The 21,706-nt window shown below is 43.4% G+C and overlaps 2 protein-coding genes across 4 annotated transcripts in view; both read right to left on the bottom strand.

Moving 5' to 3' along the window:
- Positions 1-3,659, bottom strand: part of taf1c (TATA-box binding protein associated factor, RNA polymerase I subunit C) — a 45,166-nt gene extending 41,507 nt beyond the window's left edge. The window contains exon 1 of one of the 2 annotated variants that reach the window (XM_069924211.1): positions 3,484-3,659. In XM_069924211.1, coding sequence (XP_069780312.1) covers positions 3,484-3,621 — 138 coding nt within the window. In that variant the 5' untranslated portion in view covers positions 3,622-3,659. The remainder of the gene's footprint in view (positions 1-3,483) is intronic. The other variant, XM_069924212.1, reaches the window with a different exon arrangement.
- A 13,448-nt stretch (positions 3,660-17,107) lies between these two features.
- The window catches only part of gba2 (glucosidase, beta (bile acid) 2), an 80,611-nt gene continuing 76,012 nt past the window's right edge, over positions 17,108-21,706 (bottom strand). The window contains exon 17 of one of the 2 annotated variants that reach the window (XM_069924210.1): positions 17,108-18,483. In XM_069924210.1, coding sequence (XP_069780311.1) covers positions 18,301-18,483 — 183 coding nt within the window. In that variant the 3' untranslated portion in view covers positions 17,108-18,300. The remainder of the gene's footprint in view (positions 18,484-21,706) is intronic. The other variant, XR_011353428.1, reaches the window with a different exon arrangement.

The following is a 21,706-nucleotide window of genomic DNA, read 5'->3' as shown; positions in this document are numbered from 1 at the left end:
ATGAGAAATACAATAAATACGAGGCTACGTATGATACAATATAATTGGTTACACAGACTATACATTACACCGCAAAAGTTAAATAAATGGGACCCAACAGTATCTGATAGATGTTTTCGATGTAAAAAAGAAAGGGGAACAACAATTCATGCAATCTGGACATGTGAGAAAGAAGAAAAATTTTGGGATGATCTCAATCAGATATTAAATAAAATAACAGAAAACAATATACCAAAGAATCCAGAGATCTTTCTCCTAAGTAACATAAAAAATAAAGAATTTGGAATTGACTTGGAGGATGCACAAAAAAGATTTGTTAAGATAGCCCTAGCCGTAGCAAAAAAATGTATTATGTCAACCTGGAAATTGGAAGATAATTTGAAAATACAACAATGGTATATAGAAATGAATAAATGTATTCCATTAGAAAAAATAACATATAGTTTAAGAAATAATATTGAAATATTCGAACAAGTATGGGAGCCTTACATTAAATACAATAGCGAAAACCTACCGGGAACAAACATTACCTAAGTTGATGGAAGGAGAAGAGAAGAAAAGAATGGACTCAGTAGAATTTCTGGTGTATTTTTGTTGAATGACAACATTGTCTGACTGACTTAATGCAACCTAGATTGTATACCTAAAATGGATGAGAGGGGGAGGTGGGGGGGTGGCTTGGGAGGAGGGGTGGGGGGGGGGGAGAAAAAGTCACTGTATATGTGTGAAAAAGAAAAAGTGTATATCATGGCTAACGTGATTTATGGTGTGAAAAATAAAAATTTTTAAAAAAAACAATGTGGAGGTTGAGAGGGAGTGCTGCAAATTCCTAGGAGTGAACATCACCGACCACCTATCCTGGTCTAACCTCATTGATGATGCCACAGCCAAACAAGCACATCAATGACACTACTTCCTCAGAAGTCTCAGGAAAGTCAGTATGACTTCAATGTCTTTTACCCATTTGTATACATGCACCATAGAAAGTAATCTGTCCAGATGTACAGATTGAAACAGGAACTTTTCTATCCAAGACTGTCGTAAGTTGTGAATGCAGCAAACAAATGTCCACTCTATCCTCTGCCTTCATCTCCCACTACCTCAGGAAAACTGCCAATATCATGAACTTTTCTATCCAAGACTGTCATAAGTTGTGAATGCAGCAAACAAATGTCTCCTCCATCCTCTGCCTTCATCTCCCACTACCTCAGGAAAACTGCCAATATAGTAAGGGTTCCATCTACTCCCTACCCCAAACAGCTGGATCACAGTCTTTTGTTGCCTCTCTTCCATCCGATAGAAGATACATACCCTGTATTTTCAGGTTCAAGTCCAATTTGTTTCTTGCTGTTATCAGACTTTTGAACTGACCTCATTGGTAAAAGATGATGCCCTTGCAGTTTAACTATACTTTTCTCTATACTCTGCTCTATTATTTACACTTCATCCTGCATTGGCTTATGGTAGCACAACTCCCTCCACTTTTTCTTTATTATTGCATTACATGCTGTAGTTAAGTATGGTCTGATTTGCTTTGATGTCTTGGTACGCATGACAATATACAAATTCAATCAACATCTAACATTCAAAGTTCAGATCTATTGTCAGAGAACATAAATGACATCACATACAGCCCTGAGATTCAAAGCGAGTCAAAGAGCACAAGGGGACTGAATTCATTGCACAAAAGTGGGATTGAAGAAAATAATGCAGATAGTTAGAATGACACTCAACAAGCAGATAAGGGAGAAAATTTATGGGTAGGGAAGTTAGAGACAGAGCTCTAACATGGATGCCCATCAAGACCACCCGAATCAAACACCCATTTGACACTAATCCCATTTTTAAAAAATTCTCACCACATTCCCTTCAACTTCCCCAGATTCTGCAACTCAGCACTAAGGAGAGCTTACCGTGACCCTATCTGCCCACGTACTTTATAATGTGGAATGAAAACAGAGCAACTAGACAAAACACAGGCAACCATCAAGAGAATGTGGAAGCTTGACATAGATGTCATCCAAGCTCAGGACTGATCCTGTTTTGAAAATTCTTGCCATTTGCTATATACATAAATAATACTCGATGTTAATTCAAGAGATGATATTAGCATTCCAGGCAACATCCTGGTAAATCTATTCTGCACACATCCTATTGCTATCATATCCTTCTAGCCATATGGTGATCAATCGTACCTAATCCTCCAAGTGGAAACTAATGGTTTGTAAAACTGCAACAATCCCAACTATTTGACTCACTGATTTGGAATATGAATGTATACAAATCAAAATCCTTTTTCACCACACGTGCCACCAATTTCAAGGAACTACAGACTTCCACAATACCTGGGACAGCACATAGCAGCACCTGCTGCCCTTGAACTTTTGTTCCATGCACAGTGTACATGGAACCAGTGTACTCTACATGTCCAACCAGAATTTAATCTCCCAATGTGCAAACCTCACAACTGTCTGGATTAAATTGCACCTGCCACTACTCTGCCCAACTTCCCTGTGTATCTTTAGATGGCCTACTTCATCATCTATGTACCAATTTCTGTATCACCTGAGAACTTACTAACAACACCACCTACATTTTCATCTAAGTAATTTAGACATACCGGTATTACAAAGGTGCCAGTACCAATCCCTACAATATAGATTTCCAATTAAAAAACCTTTTGACAATTGATATTTGCCCCTCATCTGCAAGTTAATTTTGGATCCAGTTTGCCAACACACTTCAGATCCCTTGTGCCTTAACCTACCAGCCACAATTTTGTCAAGCCTTACTGAAGTCCACAAAACCCTATCTGCCTGCAGTTTTCTCAATTTCCTCCTCAAATAATAAGGACAGATAAACATTCACAGTTGCAATTAGTGCAAGAAATGTTTCCATAGTGCAAACCTCCATGTACTCTGACTAGTTTATGGCTCGGGTTGTGCAAGAAGTTAATCTTAAAAAAAAAATTAGAGGGAAGAACTTTCTTCATCCAAAGGATGAGCCATGGAGGGTGGTACTCACACACTAGGTATTTCAGTAACCAACTGAAACACCATGACATGGGAGGGCCAGATTTTTAGCACAAGTGGGACCACAAGAGACTCCAGACGTTGCAATCTGGAGTACAAAACAAAATGCTGGGGGCAATTAGCAGCACCCGTGGAGAAAGGTCGAACCCCTGCTTCAGGGAGGGAAGATAAGCCAAGGAGCGGGGACAAATCAGAGGGGTAGAAGTGAGAGGGGGGAAGGATCGCAATGGTTATTTCAGGCCAGCATGGACAGTGGGGCCGAAGGGCTTATTTCCAGGCTGCCTAACCCCCCCCCCCACCCCACATGTAATAAATGCTGACTATGCCCCTTTGAACTAATAAGATTACATCGGGCCCAGGGGGCAACTGAGGTCTGCATAAAACATTGCTGCACCCCAAGGCCTGGCCTGGCCTGACCCCGGGTCCTAGACCTGTAGGAGAACCCCCTCACCTGCTGGTCCCCGGCCTCCACAACGAACGGCTGGACGTGTTCATAGCTGCCCCACGCTTCGAAGTCTCGCCTCTGCGCGGCCACGGGGCCCGGTCTATAGAACTGGGGGAAGAGGGAGTAGGGGAAAGCGCTCGCCATGTGCGGGCTCGTGGCCGGCGTGCATCACAGGACTGACATCTGCCTCGGCCAATGACATCCCTGGGCAAAGCCAGTAGGCGGAATCGCTTATCCCTTCACGTGACCGGAAGGAACCGGCAATGCTTGGGACATGGAGACGCTCTGCAGCTCACTCACGATCGACTTTATTCACAATAACCTCTGGACACAGGAAAACGATGCCGGTTTATATCATCGATACCTTGTAACGTAATACTTTAATTTGCTGTATCACTTAAGTGTCCCCGGTGGTCACTCCCCGACGGTCGTTGGAAGGGCTTTCCCCTCCCGTCTTTACCCCTCGGTGAGTCGAGCTCAGTGGTTCTCAACCTATCTTTCCCCTCACCTACCACTTTAAGTACTCCCTATGCCGTCGGTGCTCTGTGATTAGTGAGGGATTGCTTAAGATGGTGTGTGAGAGGGAAGGAGGAGAATCACTGCTCTAGACCCAATGGTCACTGAAATATTTTGCAGGAGAAAAATAGTCATTGACTCATTTCTTTTGGAGTTATGAAACCGTGCACATAACGAGTCAATTAGTTACGAATAAAACAATGACTTTCAAAATTTTTTTCCACCCACATACCACCTTACTAATCACAGAGTGTAGTGGCAGCTACACTGCTCCGCAATCTTTGGCTTGGCTTCGCGGACAAAGATTTATGGAGGGGGTAAAAAGTCCACGTCAGCTGTAGGCTCGTTTGTGGCTGACAAGTCCGATGCGGGACAGGCAGACACGGTTGCAGCGGCTGCAGGGGAAAATTGGTTGGTTGGGGTTAGGTGTTGGGTTTTTCCTCCTTTGCCTTTTGTCAGTGAGGTGGGCTCTGCGGTCTTCTTCAAAGGAGGTTGCTGCCCGCCAAACTGTGAGGTGCCAAGATGCACGGTTTGAGGCAATATCAGCCCACTGGCGGTGGTCAATGTGGCAGGCACCAAGAGATTTCTTTAGGCAGTCCTTGTACCTTTTCTTTGGTGCACCTCTGTCACGGTGGCCAGTGGAGAGCTCGCCATATAACACGATCTTGGGAAGGCAATGGTCCTCCATTCTGGAGATGTGACCCACCCAGCGCAACTGGATCTTCAGCAGCGTGGACTCGATGCTGTCGACCTCTGCCATCTCGAGTACTTCGACATTAGGGATGAAAGCGCTCCAATGGATGTTGAGGATGGAGCGGAGACAACACACAACCAGACGAGTTGAGCTCAGTGAGCAGACCGGTTTTATTGCAGGCTGCTGGGCTTACACTCCCGGCCCGGACCTGGGTGAGAACAGGACACTGACGTCACTGGAAGGAAGGGAAACTCCTGACGGCGCCATGTTGGCCGAGTGCCCCGCCGCGTGCTTTAAAAGCGGGGCCTTTAAAAGGACACCAATGTCCTTTTTCACCGGGCAGCCTCGCTTCTTGGGCTGGGCAATGACCATGGGCTCAGTGGGATCAAGGTGGGCTGACTTCAGCCTGTCCATGGTAAACAGCTCCTGCCTGCCACCAATGTTCAGCGTGAACATAGAGCTGGAACGCTGTACAACCCTGCAGAGGTGCCGCTGTCGGGCCCCACCAAATGAAAGCGTACTCCGCGGAATGCAGTTCACCAGGAATGTGAGATGGGCAGGTGCCATGCCTGGGCGGCGGTGGGGGTTCGAACAAGTCCAAGTGTGCCCTGAGGTGAGGAAGTAGTTTGTGCAGCGACCGCTGGGAATTGTGAGGTGCGTTGACGAACTCACCAGGTAGTGCCAGTGGCGCACCGTAGACCAACTCAGTGGATGACGCCTGCAGATCTTCCTTAGGAGTGGAGCGGATGCCCAGGAGCACCCAAGGCAGTTCGTCACCCCAGTCAGGACCGGTGAGGCGGGCCATGAACACTGAATTAAGGTGGTGGTGCAGACATTCGACCAGTCCATTGGCCTGCGGGTGGTAGGCCGTGGTGAGGTTTAGCTGGATCCCCAACCTGTTGGCGAGCAGTTCCCAGAGCACAGATGTGAACTGGGGACCCTGATCACTGGTGAAGTGACCCAGGACACCGAACCGGGCAATCCAACCATGCAACAGTGCTCGGGAGCAGGAGTTGGTGGAGGCATCTGGCATCGGGATCGCCTCAGGCCAGCGAGTGGTGCGGTCCACCATGGTAAACAGGTAACATTTGTCCCAGGAAACGGGTAACGGTCCGACAATGTCCACGTGAATGCTGAACCGTTCCCGGACATGCTCGAACACCTGTATGGGCCCCCTGATGTGCCTGCGCACCTTGGACATCTGGCATTGGGTGCATGTTTTGTCCCAGCCTGCGATCTGCTTCCGCAGCCCATGCCATATGAACCATTCTGCCACCATCCGGACCGTGGACCTGATGGACGGATGTGAAAGGTCATGGATGTGACAGAAGATATGCCTGGCCACTGCTGGGGAACCACTGGCCACGAGGTGCCCAAGGAGATATCCCACAGGATGGTGCCTTCACCGCTCGGAGTCGGGAGTTCTCGGAACCGCAGGCCCGTGATGGCGGTCTTGAAGGCCCTCGTCTCCTCATCAGATTCCTGGTCCCAGGCAAGCTGGTCGAAGTCGAGAGTGCATCAGCAACCACATTGTCCTTCCCCGCCTTGTGCCGAATGTCAGTGGTAAACTCCGACACGAAGGAGAGGTGACGCTGCTGGTGGGCCGACCAGGGATCCTTTGCCATCGTGAGCGCCTGGGTGAGGGGTTTGTGGTCGGTGAAGATGGTAAAAGTCTTCCCCTCCAAAAAATAGCGGAAATGCCGCACCGCCAGGTACATGCCCAGTAACTCGTGGTCGAAGGCACTGTACTTGCATTCTAGCGGGCGGAGCAGGCAGCTGAAAAATGCCAGCGGCTTCCAATGTCCATTCACCTGCCGCTCCAGGACGGCACCAATGGCTGTGGCAGAGGCATCAATGGACAGCACCATATGCAGGTCGATGTGTGGGTGGGCGAGCATGGTGGCCTTCATGAGTGCGTCCTTGGTGGCCTTGAATGTGGCGCAGACTTCTGGGTTCCAAGCGAGCGTATTGTGTTTGGCTGTGATGAGAGCGAATAGCGGATGCATGATGCGTGCAGATCTCAGGATGAAGTGGTTGTAAAAGTTGACTATACCCACGAACTCCTGCAGCCTCTTGAGGCTGTCCGGGCGTGGGAACTCCCTGATAGCGGTGACCTTCACAGCGGCGGGCATGGTTCCTTCGGCCGTGATGGTATGGCCCAGGAACTGCATTGACTCTTTCCTGGACTGGCACTTGGCCAGGTTGATGGTGAGGCCGAAGTCGGCCAGCCAGGAGAAAAGGGCAGATAGGTGGGCCTTGTGTTGCACCCGGTCCTTGCTGGACCGATCACCCCGATTACAAGAAACAGCATCGCCACAAACTTCACCTAGAACATTGGAAGAGAGTTTTGGTCCAAGATTGAAGACTATATAAAGACCCATGGGCGGTAGGAGTAATCTTACAAAAATTGAGCCCCTGCTCATACTCTGTTCGAATGAGGGACAGATTGTGGAAGCGAGACATTGACCAATTACGAGCATTGACTGACACTAAGGTCCATGAACTGAAGGAGGTGGAACCAGACCTGCTGTGGCCTGACCCGACCATCCCACCCCTCAGGCCGAAGGGGGGGTGGGGGGCAGAGACAGTCACGGAGCCAAGGAGTCCAGTAACAGACACACAGTCTGGAGGGCAGCGAAGGTGGACAGTCACCACCGAAGGTCAGCAAAGGCGGGCAGCCACCGCCGTCTCAACAGCCGACCCGACTACAGGTCCCGATCAAAGATTGGCACATCAAACCACACCAAGGCGGTCCAAAAGAGAAAGATGCTTTACGGACTACCAGTATGTGCCCTGATTATTATTAAATACTTTCCCTTTTATAATTATAATTACTCATGAGATGCATTCTAATTTTCACTTGTAGTCCTGGGCCCGATGTAATCTTATTAGTTCAAAGGGGCATAGTCAGCATTTATTACATGTGGGGGGGGGGTGGGGAAAAGAGTGTTGGGTATAAGCCTGCCCTCCGCTGGACATCATGATGTCACCCTTCCATATATATATATATGTGTGTGTGTGTGTGTGTGTGTGTGAGTAGCCATCTTAGTCTAATAGAAAGGATGAGAAAGCATCACATCTCCGAGTCTTAACTGTGTGAATGCACACACTTCAGTTGCTGATTGAAGGAGATCAGTTTGTGTGTCCAACAAACGATTATCTCTCTGAAACCAACAAACACCTTCCTGAGCGATAACAACTTAAGTCAAAGCACCAGAGCCTGGTGAAGATAAAAATGTTTAATTCTGTGCACAGTGTGGAAGATTGCCTGAAACCATTGCACTTGGAGAAGTGAAAGGTGAATGATTGGACAGTGAAAAAGAACTTTCCTGAACACATAAACATTACATACCCGTGCTCTTAGTATTAGAAGCGGGTTAATTTAGGTTAAGTTACACTAATAGTAACAAGTACTGATATTATGTATTAAGAAATAAAACCAGTTTTGTTTAAGTAGCCATTGTCTTGGTGAATTTCTGTGGCTGCTGGTTTTTGAGTCCTTTGGGCTCATAACAGTATCCAAGTAAATATAGGCATATTTCAAGGGGGAAATATCTGTGTGATTACTCTTTCTAAAATCTGCCTGCATTGATCTTCATACATACATCAGTGTCTGGTATTGAGATGCCAATACACAGGACAGGAACAGGCAACAAAGGGTTGTAAACTTGGCAGCACCATCATGGGCATTAGTCTTCACTCCAGTAAGGGCATTTTTAAGACACAGTGCCTCAAGAGATCAGCTTCTATCATCAAGAGCCCTCGCCACCCAGGCCATGGGCTTTTCTCACTGCTACCATCAACATGGTCGTACAGGAGCCTGAAGAAATATGCTCAGCCTTGCAAAAACAGCTTCTTCCCCTTTGCCATCAGATTTCTGAATGGACAATGAACCTATGGACACTTCCTTACTGTTTCTCTTATTTTTGAACTACTTGTTTTAATGTATTTCTGGAATTGAAATGTATAATTTTGCACCTTGTTCTGCACAATTCTGTGCCACAAAATAATGCATTTTGTGACATGTTCATGACAATAAACTTGATTCTAATCATTCTCAATTCAACTAATTTCCAAGTTCTAATTACTTTACAAATTCCTTGAAAATCCCCAAATTATTCTCAGATGGCAGAACAGCCACAGCTGATGTAACAGCAGTGTGAGCAGTGGTGATAACCTGGCAGCTCAGACTTCAAGGATGTGGGCTCCAAGGAAGAGCACCAGAGTGGGAGAACAGCACCACCACACTGACCCTGACCAGGGCCAGATTATAATATATACTACAGGCCCTGCACTACCTTAAAGGGGACTTAAACTGTGCCGGCAGGTGCGTGCACGGACCTAAATAGTGCCAGCTGGTGGATGCACAGTGAGGAAGTGCAACAGCAGTGCACAAAATGCCGGTTGATGCATGCACAATGAGGGGGAAGGGTGACAGTGGCATTGTCTCCTCCCTCCCCTCCCCCCCCACCCCCCAATCCAACAAGAGAGTTTCTGACACTGAACCTGCATGTCCTCCCCGTTTTGGTAAGTTTGATGCTAGCTTTCTCAGATCACTTTGGGAGTGTGGTATGCTAATTACATGTGGGTTGAACTGGGTAATTTACCAGGTCCATGCCTGATAATTGCATGATGTGAAACATCCCAATATGGCAGGGCAAGTTAAATTCAACCAGGTTCTGAGCCTGGCTGTGTTAACTCACTAATTGCCTTCTGGGTGTGTGAAAACACAACTTGCTCAAGTTGCTCATAGTCACCACTAGAAGCGGGACCTCCATTAAAATGCTGGGTTTCCAATTAACCAGGTAAATCATGGTGCAGTGGGGAAAGCTCCTGAGTACAGCAGGCCCTGTAAGTTTACCCGCTTCCTAGGAGTGTTGGCTTGGTTCAGCATCATGCTGAAGATGATTGAAGAGAGTTGGTGCGAGAACACAGCCTTGCTTCACACCATTGTTAATGGAGAAGGGTTCAGAGAGCTCATTGCTGTTTGGCGGGCAGCAACCTCCTTTGAAGAAGACCGCAGAGCCCACCTCACTGACAAAAGGCAAAGGAGGAAAAACCCAACGCCCAACCCCAACCAACCAATTTTCCCCTGCAACCGTGTCTGCCTGTCCCGCATCGGACTTGTCAGCCACAAACGAGCCTGCAGCTGACGTGGACTTTTACCCCCTCCATAAATCTTCGTCCGTGAAGCCAAGCCAAAGAAGAAAGGAGTGTTGGCAATGAGAAAGGAGCCAAAGCACAGATTGTGCAGCAGCTATGAGATACCACACTCCCATAGTCTGTGTTAATAACCCCAATTAAAGGTGATAATTGGCTAAAATCGCTAACCTTAAATTAACCAATTATCTTGGAATGGAGAGGCAGAGTCCACCACAGGGTAGCCCTGCTGAACTTCTATTTGGAGGACACACTTACCTGCTAATCAAGTCAGAAACTCACCCCAAGCCCTCAAGGTGACCCTCACGAATGGCCCAGGTGAATCACCTTGGTTCATCCCTGCTGAGCCCTTGCACTTGGCCTTGAGCCATTGGACACAGCCACCAACAGGGCCCATACTAGCCGTATGATTAATTCTCTCCCCCCCCCCCCCCCCCCGCCCCAGCTTTGTCCCCAGAACCATAAAAGAACCACATGTTTCTTTGTTCTGTGTTTTTGGACTCCTCGTGGATCATGAGTATCACCTTTCATACTGGGTTGGGGTGAGTCCAGAGGCTAAGTAGCAAGAGCCGTGCCCATACTGACCAAGGGGTGGGGGCACGTACGACGATCGCCTAGAGCATGTGCGTTGAATGTGTCTGTTACTGTAACTCTGTTAGTTTTGTCAGTTATCCTTCATCGCTCCGGTGTATATTTTTCCCCCTGCGTAGTGTGTGTGTAAAGATTTACTTGACAAATCAACCCCACTGTTTCCTCTTTTATTCCCAAAATAAAAGTTTGTTTTGTACCCTCCACCTCAGTCTGGTTCTTAACCCATGGGACCCACATGAACCCGAACAACACCTCTACACAAAGATGAAAGCAAAAATGTTTAAATTAAACACCCAGTCAGTTATTCATAATTCAGTGCATAAAGTAATAGAGCAAGACTACAAGCATTTAGTGTGGGGCCTGTAGCATATACTACTTTTGCTATTACGTTAATCCAGCACTGGCCCTGATGTGAATGAAAAGCCCAGGAGAAAGCCTTACAGGGTAGGAAATCACAGTAATAGATCAGCACTGGGCTTGGCAGCTGAACACTTAAGCAGCAGCCTGCTTAAGGCAACCAGGTATCAGGTGAGGACGCAATAAACTGAGCTCCAAAGGGCAAGTGCTGACAGTTTCCCAATCTCATCATTGCGTCAGACAGGGACCTGTGAGGCTACAGAGGTCATGGCATCAGAGGAGGTGGCAGGATTTCATGGACACTCAATATCTTCAGACTTTTTCTAGCATCTCTTTCTCATGTGTCGCTTTTCTAGTAGTGCCTCTGTGTGCCCAGGGCAAGGAAAACGATTCTTGTGTATTTGGTGTACATGACAATAAATGGATTCTTAATCCTGTTTGAATCCCCTGTTCAAGTTCAAATCCTGCTACAAAATTGATTAGTATTGAAGTCACTAACAGAATGCTGAATGTTTATAGAAGGATAATTTATCTTTCTTATCCTTTATGCTTCCTCACTGCCATCTGCAATTCTACTGATGACTGTGGTGTCATTGGCCAGTCTTCCCCAATAATTGCAAATAGTTGGACAGGACCATATTTGAACAGTTCCATTCTTACCTTGATTTGCCATGGATAAATTGTATAACTGACAGATTAGGGAATACTTCTTGTGAATAAAGGGATTACATTTGCCAATCTCCTATTTGAAATGACAGAAGAGAGTATTACACAAAAGTCACCCTAAAAAAAAATCAGTAAATAAAAGAAAATGCCAATACAGGACATTTAGAAAACACACAAAAATCATAGATTTATGAAAGGAATATCAAGTTTGTTAAATTTTCATTTCCTTTGGAAATATAACTGGTAAATAAAGGAGCAACATGGTGCATTTAAGCCCCACATAAGAAGATAATGAGTACAATTAGGGCATATTGTAATTAGGAAAATACACTTGCATGAATTAAAAATTATTTGGAAACTCATCTATTTCTCTTCTGTTTTGTGTTTATGCCGACTGTGGTGGATTGTGATGAAGGAGGTGCCAAAGCGACCAAAACTACTCACAATGCAAAGATTCAAACGAATTTAGAGAAGTGGAGACAAACAAGTTGAAGTTTGGGTTTATTTGTTGAAAAATACCTAGTACAGTGATAAGGGTTCTTCTCCAAACAGATCAACAGGTCATTTCCCATAATACATACAGGCATATATAGGGCATCTTACAGTATGAGATGCAAACAAGATCAATCTGTGGAATGCTCTGCCACAGAGGGTAGTAGAGGCAGATTCGCTGATTATATTCAAAAGAGAGTTAGATAAGACTCTAGTGGGCAAAGGAGTTAAGGGTTATGGGGATAAGGCTGGAAAGGGGTACTGATGGTAGTGATCAGCCATGATCTGTAAAATGGTGGTGCTGGCTCAATGGGCCGAAGGGCCTACTCCAGCTCCTATTGTCTATTGTCAATTTGCACCAAGCAAGGCCAGCACAAGACAGATTCTTTTAAGAGTCTGATAGTTGCAGGGAAGAAACTATCTTTAAGCTTGTTGCCATGTGCTTTCACTATTAAGCCTTCACCCCAATAGGGAGAAAAAAGTTAGTCCAGAGAGCAATGGGCCCTTCAGTATGTTTCCTAGGCAGTGGAGGATATAGATAAGAGTCCATAGAGGAGAGGGAAGCTTGCCTTGCATTCTGAGCTGTATTCATTACCTCTGTAGCTTCTTCCAGTCTTCAGCAGAGCTCCCATACCATGCTGTGATGCATTCAATAAGTACACTTTTGAAGATACACCTGTGGAAGTTGTTGAGGGAAGTGGGGGGGGGGGAGAGGGAGAGCGGGATGTGAGACAAGATGATCTGCCTTAGACCTCTAAGGAAGAGGAATCAGTGCTCTTCCTTGAGACAAGCACATCAATGCAATGATCAAGTCAGATATTTATTCCCAAGATCTCATAGCCATCTACTCTTTCCACAACAGTACCATTAATAGTTCATCTCAACCTTAATGAAATTGTGTTTCTTGACACAATACACTAAATCTTCAATCTCTTTGTCTTCCAATTCTTTGTTATTTGATACCTGGTGAAGCCACCATATAATATTCATAAATTTGAATGTATCCACTTAAGTAGGAAAAATAGCAAGGGAGCCTATTATTCAAATATTAACTTGTGAAATGCTGATATACAAAGGGATTTGCATGTCCTTTAATATCAGTCTCAAAGCAATCCAACGTGGAGCAGGCAATAAAGGCAAATGAGGTTTTGCATGGGGCAACAATAGCAAATATCAGAGAACATGCAAGGTGAGTGGAGAAAAGTTTAGGGGAGACGAATGGTTTTTTTTACATTAAGTGCTGGGTACCTGGAATGTAATAGGGGCAGCAGTGGAGGCAGGTTAAAAAAAAGACATTCAAAATACTCTTAGGTAAGCACACCAACGGAAGAAAATGAGAGGGCTATGGGTGTGAGGGAGGGGAGAATTAAATTGCTGTGCTGGTTTATATAGGTCAGCACCAAAACATGATCTGAAGGGCCTGTACTGTGCTGTAATGTTGAACATGTCATCCTTCATTTCAAGTTTTGTTTGGAGGGAGCCTTAGTGATTCTATACCCTGTACCTGGATGTATTGTGTGCAGTTTTGGTCTCCTTATCCAAGACTTCATTTGTCATAAGGATGCATCAAAAAGTTCACCAGACTGATTCTGACAAGATAGTGTCAAGATATTATTAACTGTGGTGGCCTGAGACAATTCCAATCAACTTTGAGCATCATTGTTTTCGACCAAGCAGAGTTGCAACTTGAACATGACTGATCAGCAAAGGAGACTTTCGCTTGGGAGTAAGTATTCTTTGGCAAATCTTTGAAATTGACCAATACTGTACAAATTGGTTGGACTGCAATTTTGTATGGTTATAACTGGCAGAGATATAGAGCAATGATTACATCAACAGCTAGATGTACACAATTATTCCTTGGGAGCAGTGGCGATGAGTTTGGTGACTCACAAGACCAATAATTTGGTTGTTGATATTTAAGTTTTACATTCCTTTTTAAAAAAATTACAAATTGTACAGCTAGAATAGCTTTTTGCATGCATTTCTCTTCTGATTGGCACTGAAGGTTAGTTACGGAGAAAGAATGGCTGAATGGGGTTATTTCTTTTTGAACAAGAGAGTCAGACAATAATTAACCAAGGTTTGCGTGGAAAGGATTCATTTTTGGGTACAGCAGGCAAGCGAGGCCGGACATAGTGTGATGCAACAATACCCGTGCTTTATTAAAACAGTACACAATAAAAAGGGCTTTGGGTCAGTCCCAGAGCAAACACAGTTAATCGGCTACACCTACATACAGGTTAAGCTAAACAAGTTCTCACACACACACACACATACAGGTAGTGGTTACTGGCTCACACCCCACCTTGGAATCCCGACCGAGGGATGGGGCTAAGTGACAAAGGAGTGTACACAAACCCTCACCTGGTTCGGGAGTAACGACCCATGGGCAGGGGGTTCTGACTGCTGATGAGGTACCCTAACTGGCTACTTACTGTGAAGAAACCTCTGGCCCCAAGTAAATGGAGGACTGTGGCTACAATGCTGGTATCTACTGTGTTGCTGGTGATACCCTGGTCAGCCTAAGGGTTGCTAGTCCCTTACCTGCATTCCCCTCCAGATGTGATTACCCAAAACTGATGTAGGACTTGACCACGTGGCAAAAAATGGTGTGCTCATGTTTAAATATCCCTCTCTGCTGAGCAGGGCCTGTGACGTTCAGGACCAGCTCTGGCTGTTGGGCAGACACACACCTGGTCAGTGCCTTAGGGATGATGGACAGCTTCAGATATTAGAGGTATTGTTACCTTGCCAATGTAGCACTATGTAAATGAGCCCAACAGAAAAGTCAATAACAAGGACCATATAATTATTAAGTGGCAGAAAAACTTAGGGAAGGGCTGAAAGGAGATGGTGCCTGCCAAGAATTTAAAGCTGGGAAATAGTCAAGAGACCTCACTTTGGCAGTGAGCCAAATGACTTTTCAGTGCTGTTATTAGTTTGTTTTATAAAGGCTTTACACTGCAAGTCAGTTAATATGGTTACAATGTTGTTAGTTTTTATCCAAATGAGTGTGGAATAGGCTAGAAAGAGACAACCTAATGGCTTTCTTCATCATGTTCATGGCTTCACAGCCCCAGAAAATAAGATCACTCTTTTGACAAAACAATCACATGTTTTGTTAATCTCCACACTTCACGTTTTGAAATATTTTCTTTTAGAGGGTGATAATCAACAAGGCAATAACAAACCAACACTCTGCTGTTGAGCCCAGAGGACCCCAAAACCCAGCAGCAATAGAAATTCACCAAGACAAACTGCTTCTAAAACAAAAGTTGCTTTGAATTTTCTTTAAATACAACAGGATCAAACTTTATCGTATTACTACTAACAACGCAACTTAACCCCCTTCTAATTCTAAGCACGTGCATGTAATGTGTACATGTTCAGGAAAGTTCTTTGCTTTAATAGTCGAATCATTCACTTCTCACTTCTCCAAGTTCACCGGTGTCAGGCAATCTTATACTGTGTACAGAAATTTAACATTTATGAATCCTCACCACACTCTGGTGCTTAAAGGTAAAAGGTTACCGCTCAGAAAGGTTGAGAGATTTGTTGCTCGTTGGACACACACAAACTGATTTCGTCCTATCAGTCACTTCAGTATCTTGCTGAAAAAATTTGCCCCATCATGGGTTTTCTAAATGATAACCTCTTCTTCCAGGTCACCAGAGTTCCCCTGGTTTCCCTTATTTCAGGAGAAACACTCTAGCCAGTCATTTCCTCTTTTAAGGACTACAAGGGTTTTCAGGCTGAACTCAGAACTCACAACCAGTCTTCAAAATGGAATTTTCAATAAGCCTGTCAGCTTGCCATGTTGCAGCCTTGATAAACTACTGCAGAACTGTCGAATTGACTTCTCTCTCCTTAAAGAATCCGGTTTGTTTTTTCTGCTTGTAAAAAAAACAGAACACCTCCCCAAGGCTCCAAAACCTAATCCTTGAAAGGTCTTATCAGTACTTTGAGCCTGGAGCCTGGACCTTCTTTTGAAATTCCTTCTAAAGCATTTCCATTGTCTTTTGTAAATCCACTGGTGCCTGCATGTCTGGCTTCAGCAAAGCTTTGGTATTTTAAATGAAATGTGAAGTATAAGTATCTGTTTGTGAAGTGACCTACACTGAACCCCCACAATCCATCTCTTTTAAAGACACATAACCCGTAAAACTACATACACAATAATGCTAATATGCTGGGGGAATTAAGAGACTGCATTATTTGTAGGAGGCCGCTATCCTTCAGCTCAGAAAACATCAGAAAGGATACTTTTTTTAACCAAAGATAATACTGAGAAACAGAAGATCAGAAGACAATTGAAACAGACGTTCAAAATCAAAATGACTTCTTTGCCAGAGCTGCACTGTTGCTGGTGTGGATCCAGGAGAGTGGGCACACAGCACTGCTCCAAAGGGTTCAACCACCTGGTCAGAATGCTGGCGTCTCCAACAGGTGGCCATGAGAGATGGCAGACTCTGGGTAAGCAGAGGATTGACACAGGGCACCAAAGAACACCCCCCACCACCCCCCCCCCCCCGCGCCCCACCACACAACCATTGAAAAGGAGAAGCAGAGCAGATGATCGACAGGACGGTGATCAGAAGTTAAAGGATCACACAGGTTGCGAGTGACTTATGTGCTGCTCTACTGGCTCATGGGAATCAGGCATCAAAACTAGATTCAAGAGGATGCTAATGGCAAGAAGGGCTCCTGAAGGGCCTTGGGCACCGAAGGCTTAATTGTGTCTGTGTTTTGGATCTGGAGCTCAGGTTGCTGATAGGTCAAACAGGAGTCTGTGTGGTTGCAGAGGCTGGAGGCAAATATTTAGGCATTCAGTGACTCTGAAGAGGCTCTCTTTTGTTACTCTTTCCCTCGTTATGGCTCCATGTTAATGTATTAATACATGACAATAAAGGAAACTTGAAAATCTTAATAAATACCAATTTAATATATTGTTTTCTTGGCTTCAACATATAGAAATGATGAGAAATTCATGCAGTAGATTTCTTTTACTCCTTTTGATCAATACAAGATATGTCAAATTATAGCAAGTTCTGTTGTTATATTAAAGAGGCAGGAGAGCAATGGTCAATAAGAACACAAAACGATTAATAGATCCATTTAAGAAAAATTCATTAAATCAGGAATATAACCATATATTTTAAATATATTTTAATGAAATCAAGAAATAACTTTCAGGAGTTGTTAAATAATTCCAACATTAAAAATGTGTCCACAATTTGCCCTTTACTACTTCACTTAGCTATTGGTCTCTGAAGATAAACTTTACCAATAAATTAGAAATGACATGAGAAAACAAATCTTTTCTTCTTCAAATGATCACTATTGCACAAAAATCTAATGTCTGATAATCTTGAAATTTAGTTTCAATTCAATAATACATTTTCTAACTATTTTTGTGCAAGACTAAACTACTGGTAAACAATAAGCAACCAGGCTGAAGTATTCTCCACATTCAAATTTAAGTCAATAAAAAAATTCTTCTGAAACCATTTAGATATAAACAATTAGAATGTACAAATAAATGTATTCTCTCATGGATTTACATCAAAAGAGTATTCACTCTGACATCAAGATCTGTCAAATACACCAAACTACCAATGTTTTCAAAATTTAAATCCTGAATGCTCGTGTTTCCTCATTTCAAACTTCAGTTACACCAAGAAAATGTGTTGTCTAAGAAACATTTTAAAAATCACCAACATTTGGATTATACTGGTTTGATTGTACTAATAAATGTGCAAAAATGCTGTGCACAGCCTTTAATATTCATAGTCATTACATTTTTCAACGTTGATATGCAATCTCGAAACACCCTGCAATTCCACAATATTGCTCTAAGCTCAAATGGTCACTACTTTTAAAGTACTGTTTAAACAATAAGCATGGCTAACTGAAAGGCTAAAGGCAATGTTTAATACAAAGCTGCAATAAATTTGAGGATTTTCTATGAATCTGAACATCTTAATTTTAATGCAAGTTTCTCTGAATTTCAATGTAGTTCAGCTTTTCCATTTTTCTACACTCACCAATGCTTCAGTATAAAGGGTCCATTATGTGTTTGCATCCTATTTTTAAGGGGTCTAATTGGAACTAAGGTAATCATTCCCTCTTCTCAATTAATTGTTACACCAAAACAATCTTGGAATTAGGCAACCAAAAGGAACTCACATTAATTACATTTTTTAAAAATATATAATGATGGCATACGGAACACAGTCAAGATTGCAGTTGGGAGTGCAGTGGTACAAATTAAAGAAACAAACCTAGATAATAAAAAAACCTTCAAAATGACTAACATCATCAGAAGCTAACCAGAGTCAGTTGACTTAGTTATGCATTTTGTCTAGTGCTAACTGCATACTCCAAATGCACAAAGGTCTCATATATGCCAGTGAACGATAAAGGTTCTTTTTGCAGTAGGCTTCTGGAGTCTGAAAAGCCATGCCAAGCTTTTCCCACACTGTCCTATAAGCACCTTCTGCAGTCTTGAAGCCTTCTTCAACAAGTCCCTAAAATACCCAGAACACAATCAATTTCAACATTAATAGAATGTATTAACCAATACTAAAGATAATTATATGGATGATACAAATATCAGTTCTGTCGTTTGTTTTCCCTCTTCATATTAGAATTTAATTTCCAAGACGTGGCTATATCTCCCCAGTGAACCTCCTGTTTAAAATTTTGATTTAATGCACTTTCACCAGTAACACATTTCTACTTTGCAGCATTTTCTATTAAATATCTTGATGCAATGGAGATCGGTGCAACCAGTTGCCAATTATACTTGATTTGTAAACAAGTTATGCACACTAAATTGTATTTTCAAAGAGTATTTATTACATTCCATTGTTGTAAATCAGGAAATGTGTACATATTTACTCAATACTAAACAAGCAAAATATATCTAAATAAAAACAGAAGATGCAATGTATCTGCGAGGAGAAAACCCTTCAGTAGAACTGATGAAAGAATTGAGAATCAATGACCTAAAACATTAAATGTCGAACAGTGCAGCACAAGAACAGATCCTTTGGACAATGTCTGTGCTATGATGCCAAATTAATCTAATCTCATTGCTTGTACACGGTCCATATCCCTTCATACCCTGTCTGTTCATATGCATATCTAAATGCCTCTCTAAGGTCATTATTGTTATCTACTGCCACCTTAAAATTATGCTTTCAGGTATTTAAAAAATTCAACCAGGAAAAAATACTCTGGCTATCTATCCTATAGAACAATAGAACACTACAGCACAGAAACAGGCCCCTTCTAGTCTGTGCCAAAACATTTTTTTTTGCTTAGTCCCACTGACCTGCACCTAGCCCTCTATACCTCTCTCATCCATGTACCTGTCCCAAATCTTCTCATATGTTTAAATTGAGCCCGCATTCACCACCTCGGCTGGCAGCTCATTCCACACTCTCAGCACTCTGTGAAGAAGTTCCCCTCATGTTCCCCTAAACTTTTCCCCTTTCACTCTTAACCCATGTCCTCTGGTTTGTATATCACCTACACTCAGTGGAAAAGCCTATCTATATTTACTCTATCTATCTTCCTCATCATTTTAAATACCTTTACCAAATCTCCCCTCATTCTTATACACTCCAGGGAATAAAGTCTTAATCTGTTTATCCTTACTCTGTAACTCAATTCTTGAAATCCAAGCGACATCTTAATAAATCTACACTCTTTCTATCTTATTGATATATTTCCAGTAGTTAGGTGACCAAAACTGCACACAATACTCCAAATATGGTCTCACCAATGCCTTATATAACTTTACCATAACTTCCCAAATCCTATACTTTGATTTATGAAGGGCAATATGCCAAAAGCTTTCTTTACAACTGTATCCACATGACGCCACTTTCAGGGAACTATGTATCTGTATTCCCAGATCCCTCAGTGCCCTACCATTCGCTGTGTATGTCCTTCTAAAATGCAACACCTCATACTGGTCTGCATTAAATTCCATCTGCCATATTTCAGCCCATTTTTCCACCTGATCCTCTGCAAACTTTGAAAACCTTCTTTGCTGTCCACTGTGCTTCCAATCTTAGTGTCATCTGCAAACTTACTGATTCAATTTACCACATTATCATCCAGATCATTGATATAGATGTCAAAAAACAATGGTCCCAGCACCGATCCCTGAGACACACCATTTGTCACAGGCCTCCAGTCTGAAATGCAATCATTCACCACTACTCTATGGCTTCTCCCATCTAGCCATTGTTGAATCCAGTTCACTACTTCACCATTAAAAACCAAGCGTCTGAACCTTCCTGACTAACCTCCCATGCGGGACCTTGTCAAAGGCCTTACTAAATTCCATGTTGACAACATCCACAGCCTTCCCTTCATCAATTTTCCTGCTAACCTCCTCAGAAAAATCTACAAAATTAGTTAAACACAACCTACCACAGACAAAGCCAGGTTGACTATCCCTAACTAGTCCATGGCTATCCAAATAATTGAATTTCTGATCTCTTAGAACACCTTCTAATTATTTACCTATTACTGACATCAGGCTCACCAGCCTATAATTTCCTTTGTTACTTTTGGAGTCTCCAATACTCTGGCACCACACCAGTGCCTAACTATATTTTAAATATTTCTGCCAGAGCCCCTGCAATTTCTACACCAGCCTCCCTCAAGGTTCATCTTGTCAGGCCCTGGGGATTTATCCATCCTTCAGACAGCAAGCACTTCCTCCTCTGTATAGGTTCCATGACCTCATTGCTTGTTTTCCTTACTTTCCATGACTTTGTGCCCTTTTCCTGAGTGAATACTGATGAGAAAAAAAGCATTCAAGATCTTCCCAGCTCTTTTGGCTCCATACAAAGCTGACCACTCTGATCTTCAAGGGGACCAATTTAGTCCCTTACTATCCTTTTGCTTTAAATATACTTATAGAAACCCTTAAGATTTTCCTTCACATTGTCTGCCAAAGCATTTTTTTTATACTCAAGTATCTCATTTGCCTATACCTGCTAAACACCTCTCTATTCTGTCGAACCCGATCCTCAATATTGCTCAAAAAGCAAGGTTCCTTATGCCTGCGATCCTTGCCTTTAATCCTTACACATACTTCTGTCACCTGTCCTGTCTCATTCCTTAATAGGAGATCCAGCATTGCATTCTTTCAAGTTGATACCTCTATGTATTAATTTTCATCCCTTTCCTTCCTCAGCTCCACCCATATAGCCTCAGTAGACGAGCCCTCTGGTCTGTCATGCATGAGCACTGCCGTGATATTTTCCCTAACTAGCAATGCCGCTCCTCTCCCTTTTATCCCACCCCCATTCTATCAACCCCCATTCTATCGAGTCAAAAGCAACAGAAGCCCGGAACATTGAGCTGCCCCTCCTGCAACCAAGTTTCACTAATGGCCACAATGTGGTAATTCCATGTCCCAATCCTCACTCTAAGCTCGTCTGCCTTTTCTACAATATTCCTTGCATTGAAATAGTTACACACGAGAACATTTTCACCATGTACAACCCGTTGATTTCTAACAGTACATGCAATTTTCACATGTAATATCTCCAAATTTGCAGATGACACTAAGCTAGGAGGGGTTGTGTGCACGGAAGAGGGGGGTCAGGAAGCTCCAGTGTGATTTGGATAAATTGAGGGACTGGGCAGATACATGGCAAATGCATTACAATGTGGATAAATGTGAGGTTATCCACTTTGGTAATACAAACCGGAGGGCAGATTACT

Source organism: Narcine bancroftii, chromosome 3, assembly GCF_036971445.1.
Source record: "Narcine bancroftii isolate sNarBan1 chromosome 3, sNarBan1.hap1, whole genome shotgun sequence".
Lineage (NCBI taxonomy): Eukaryota > Metazoa > Chordata > Chondrichthyes > Torpediniformes > Narcinidae > Narcine > Narcine bancroftii.
This window is presented reverse-complemented; position numbering and strand designations above follow the sequence as displayed.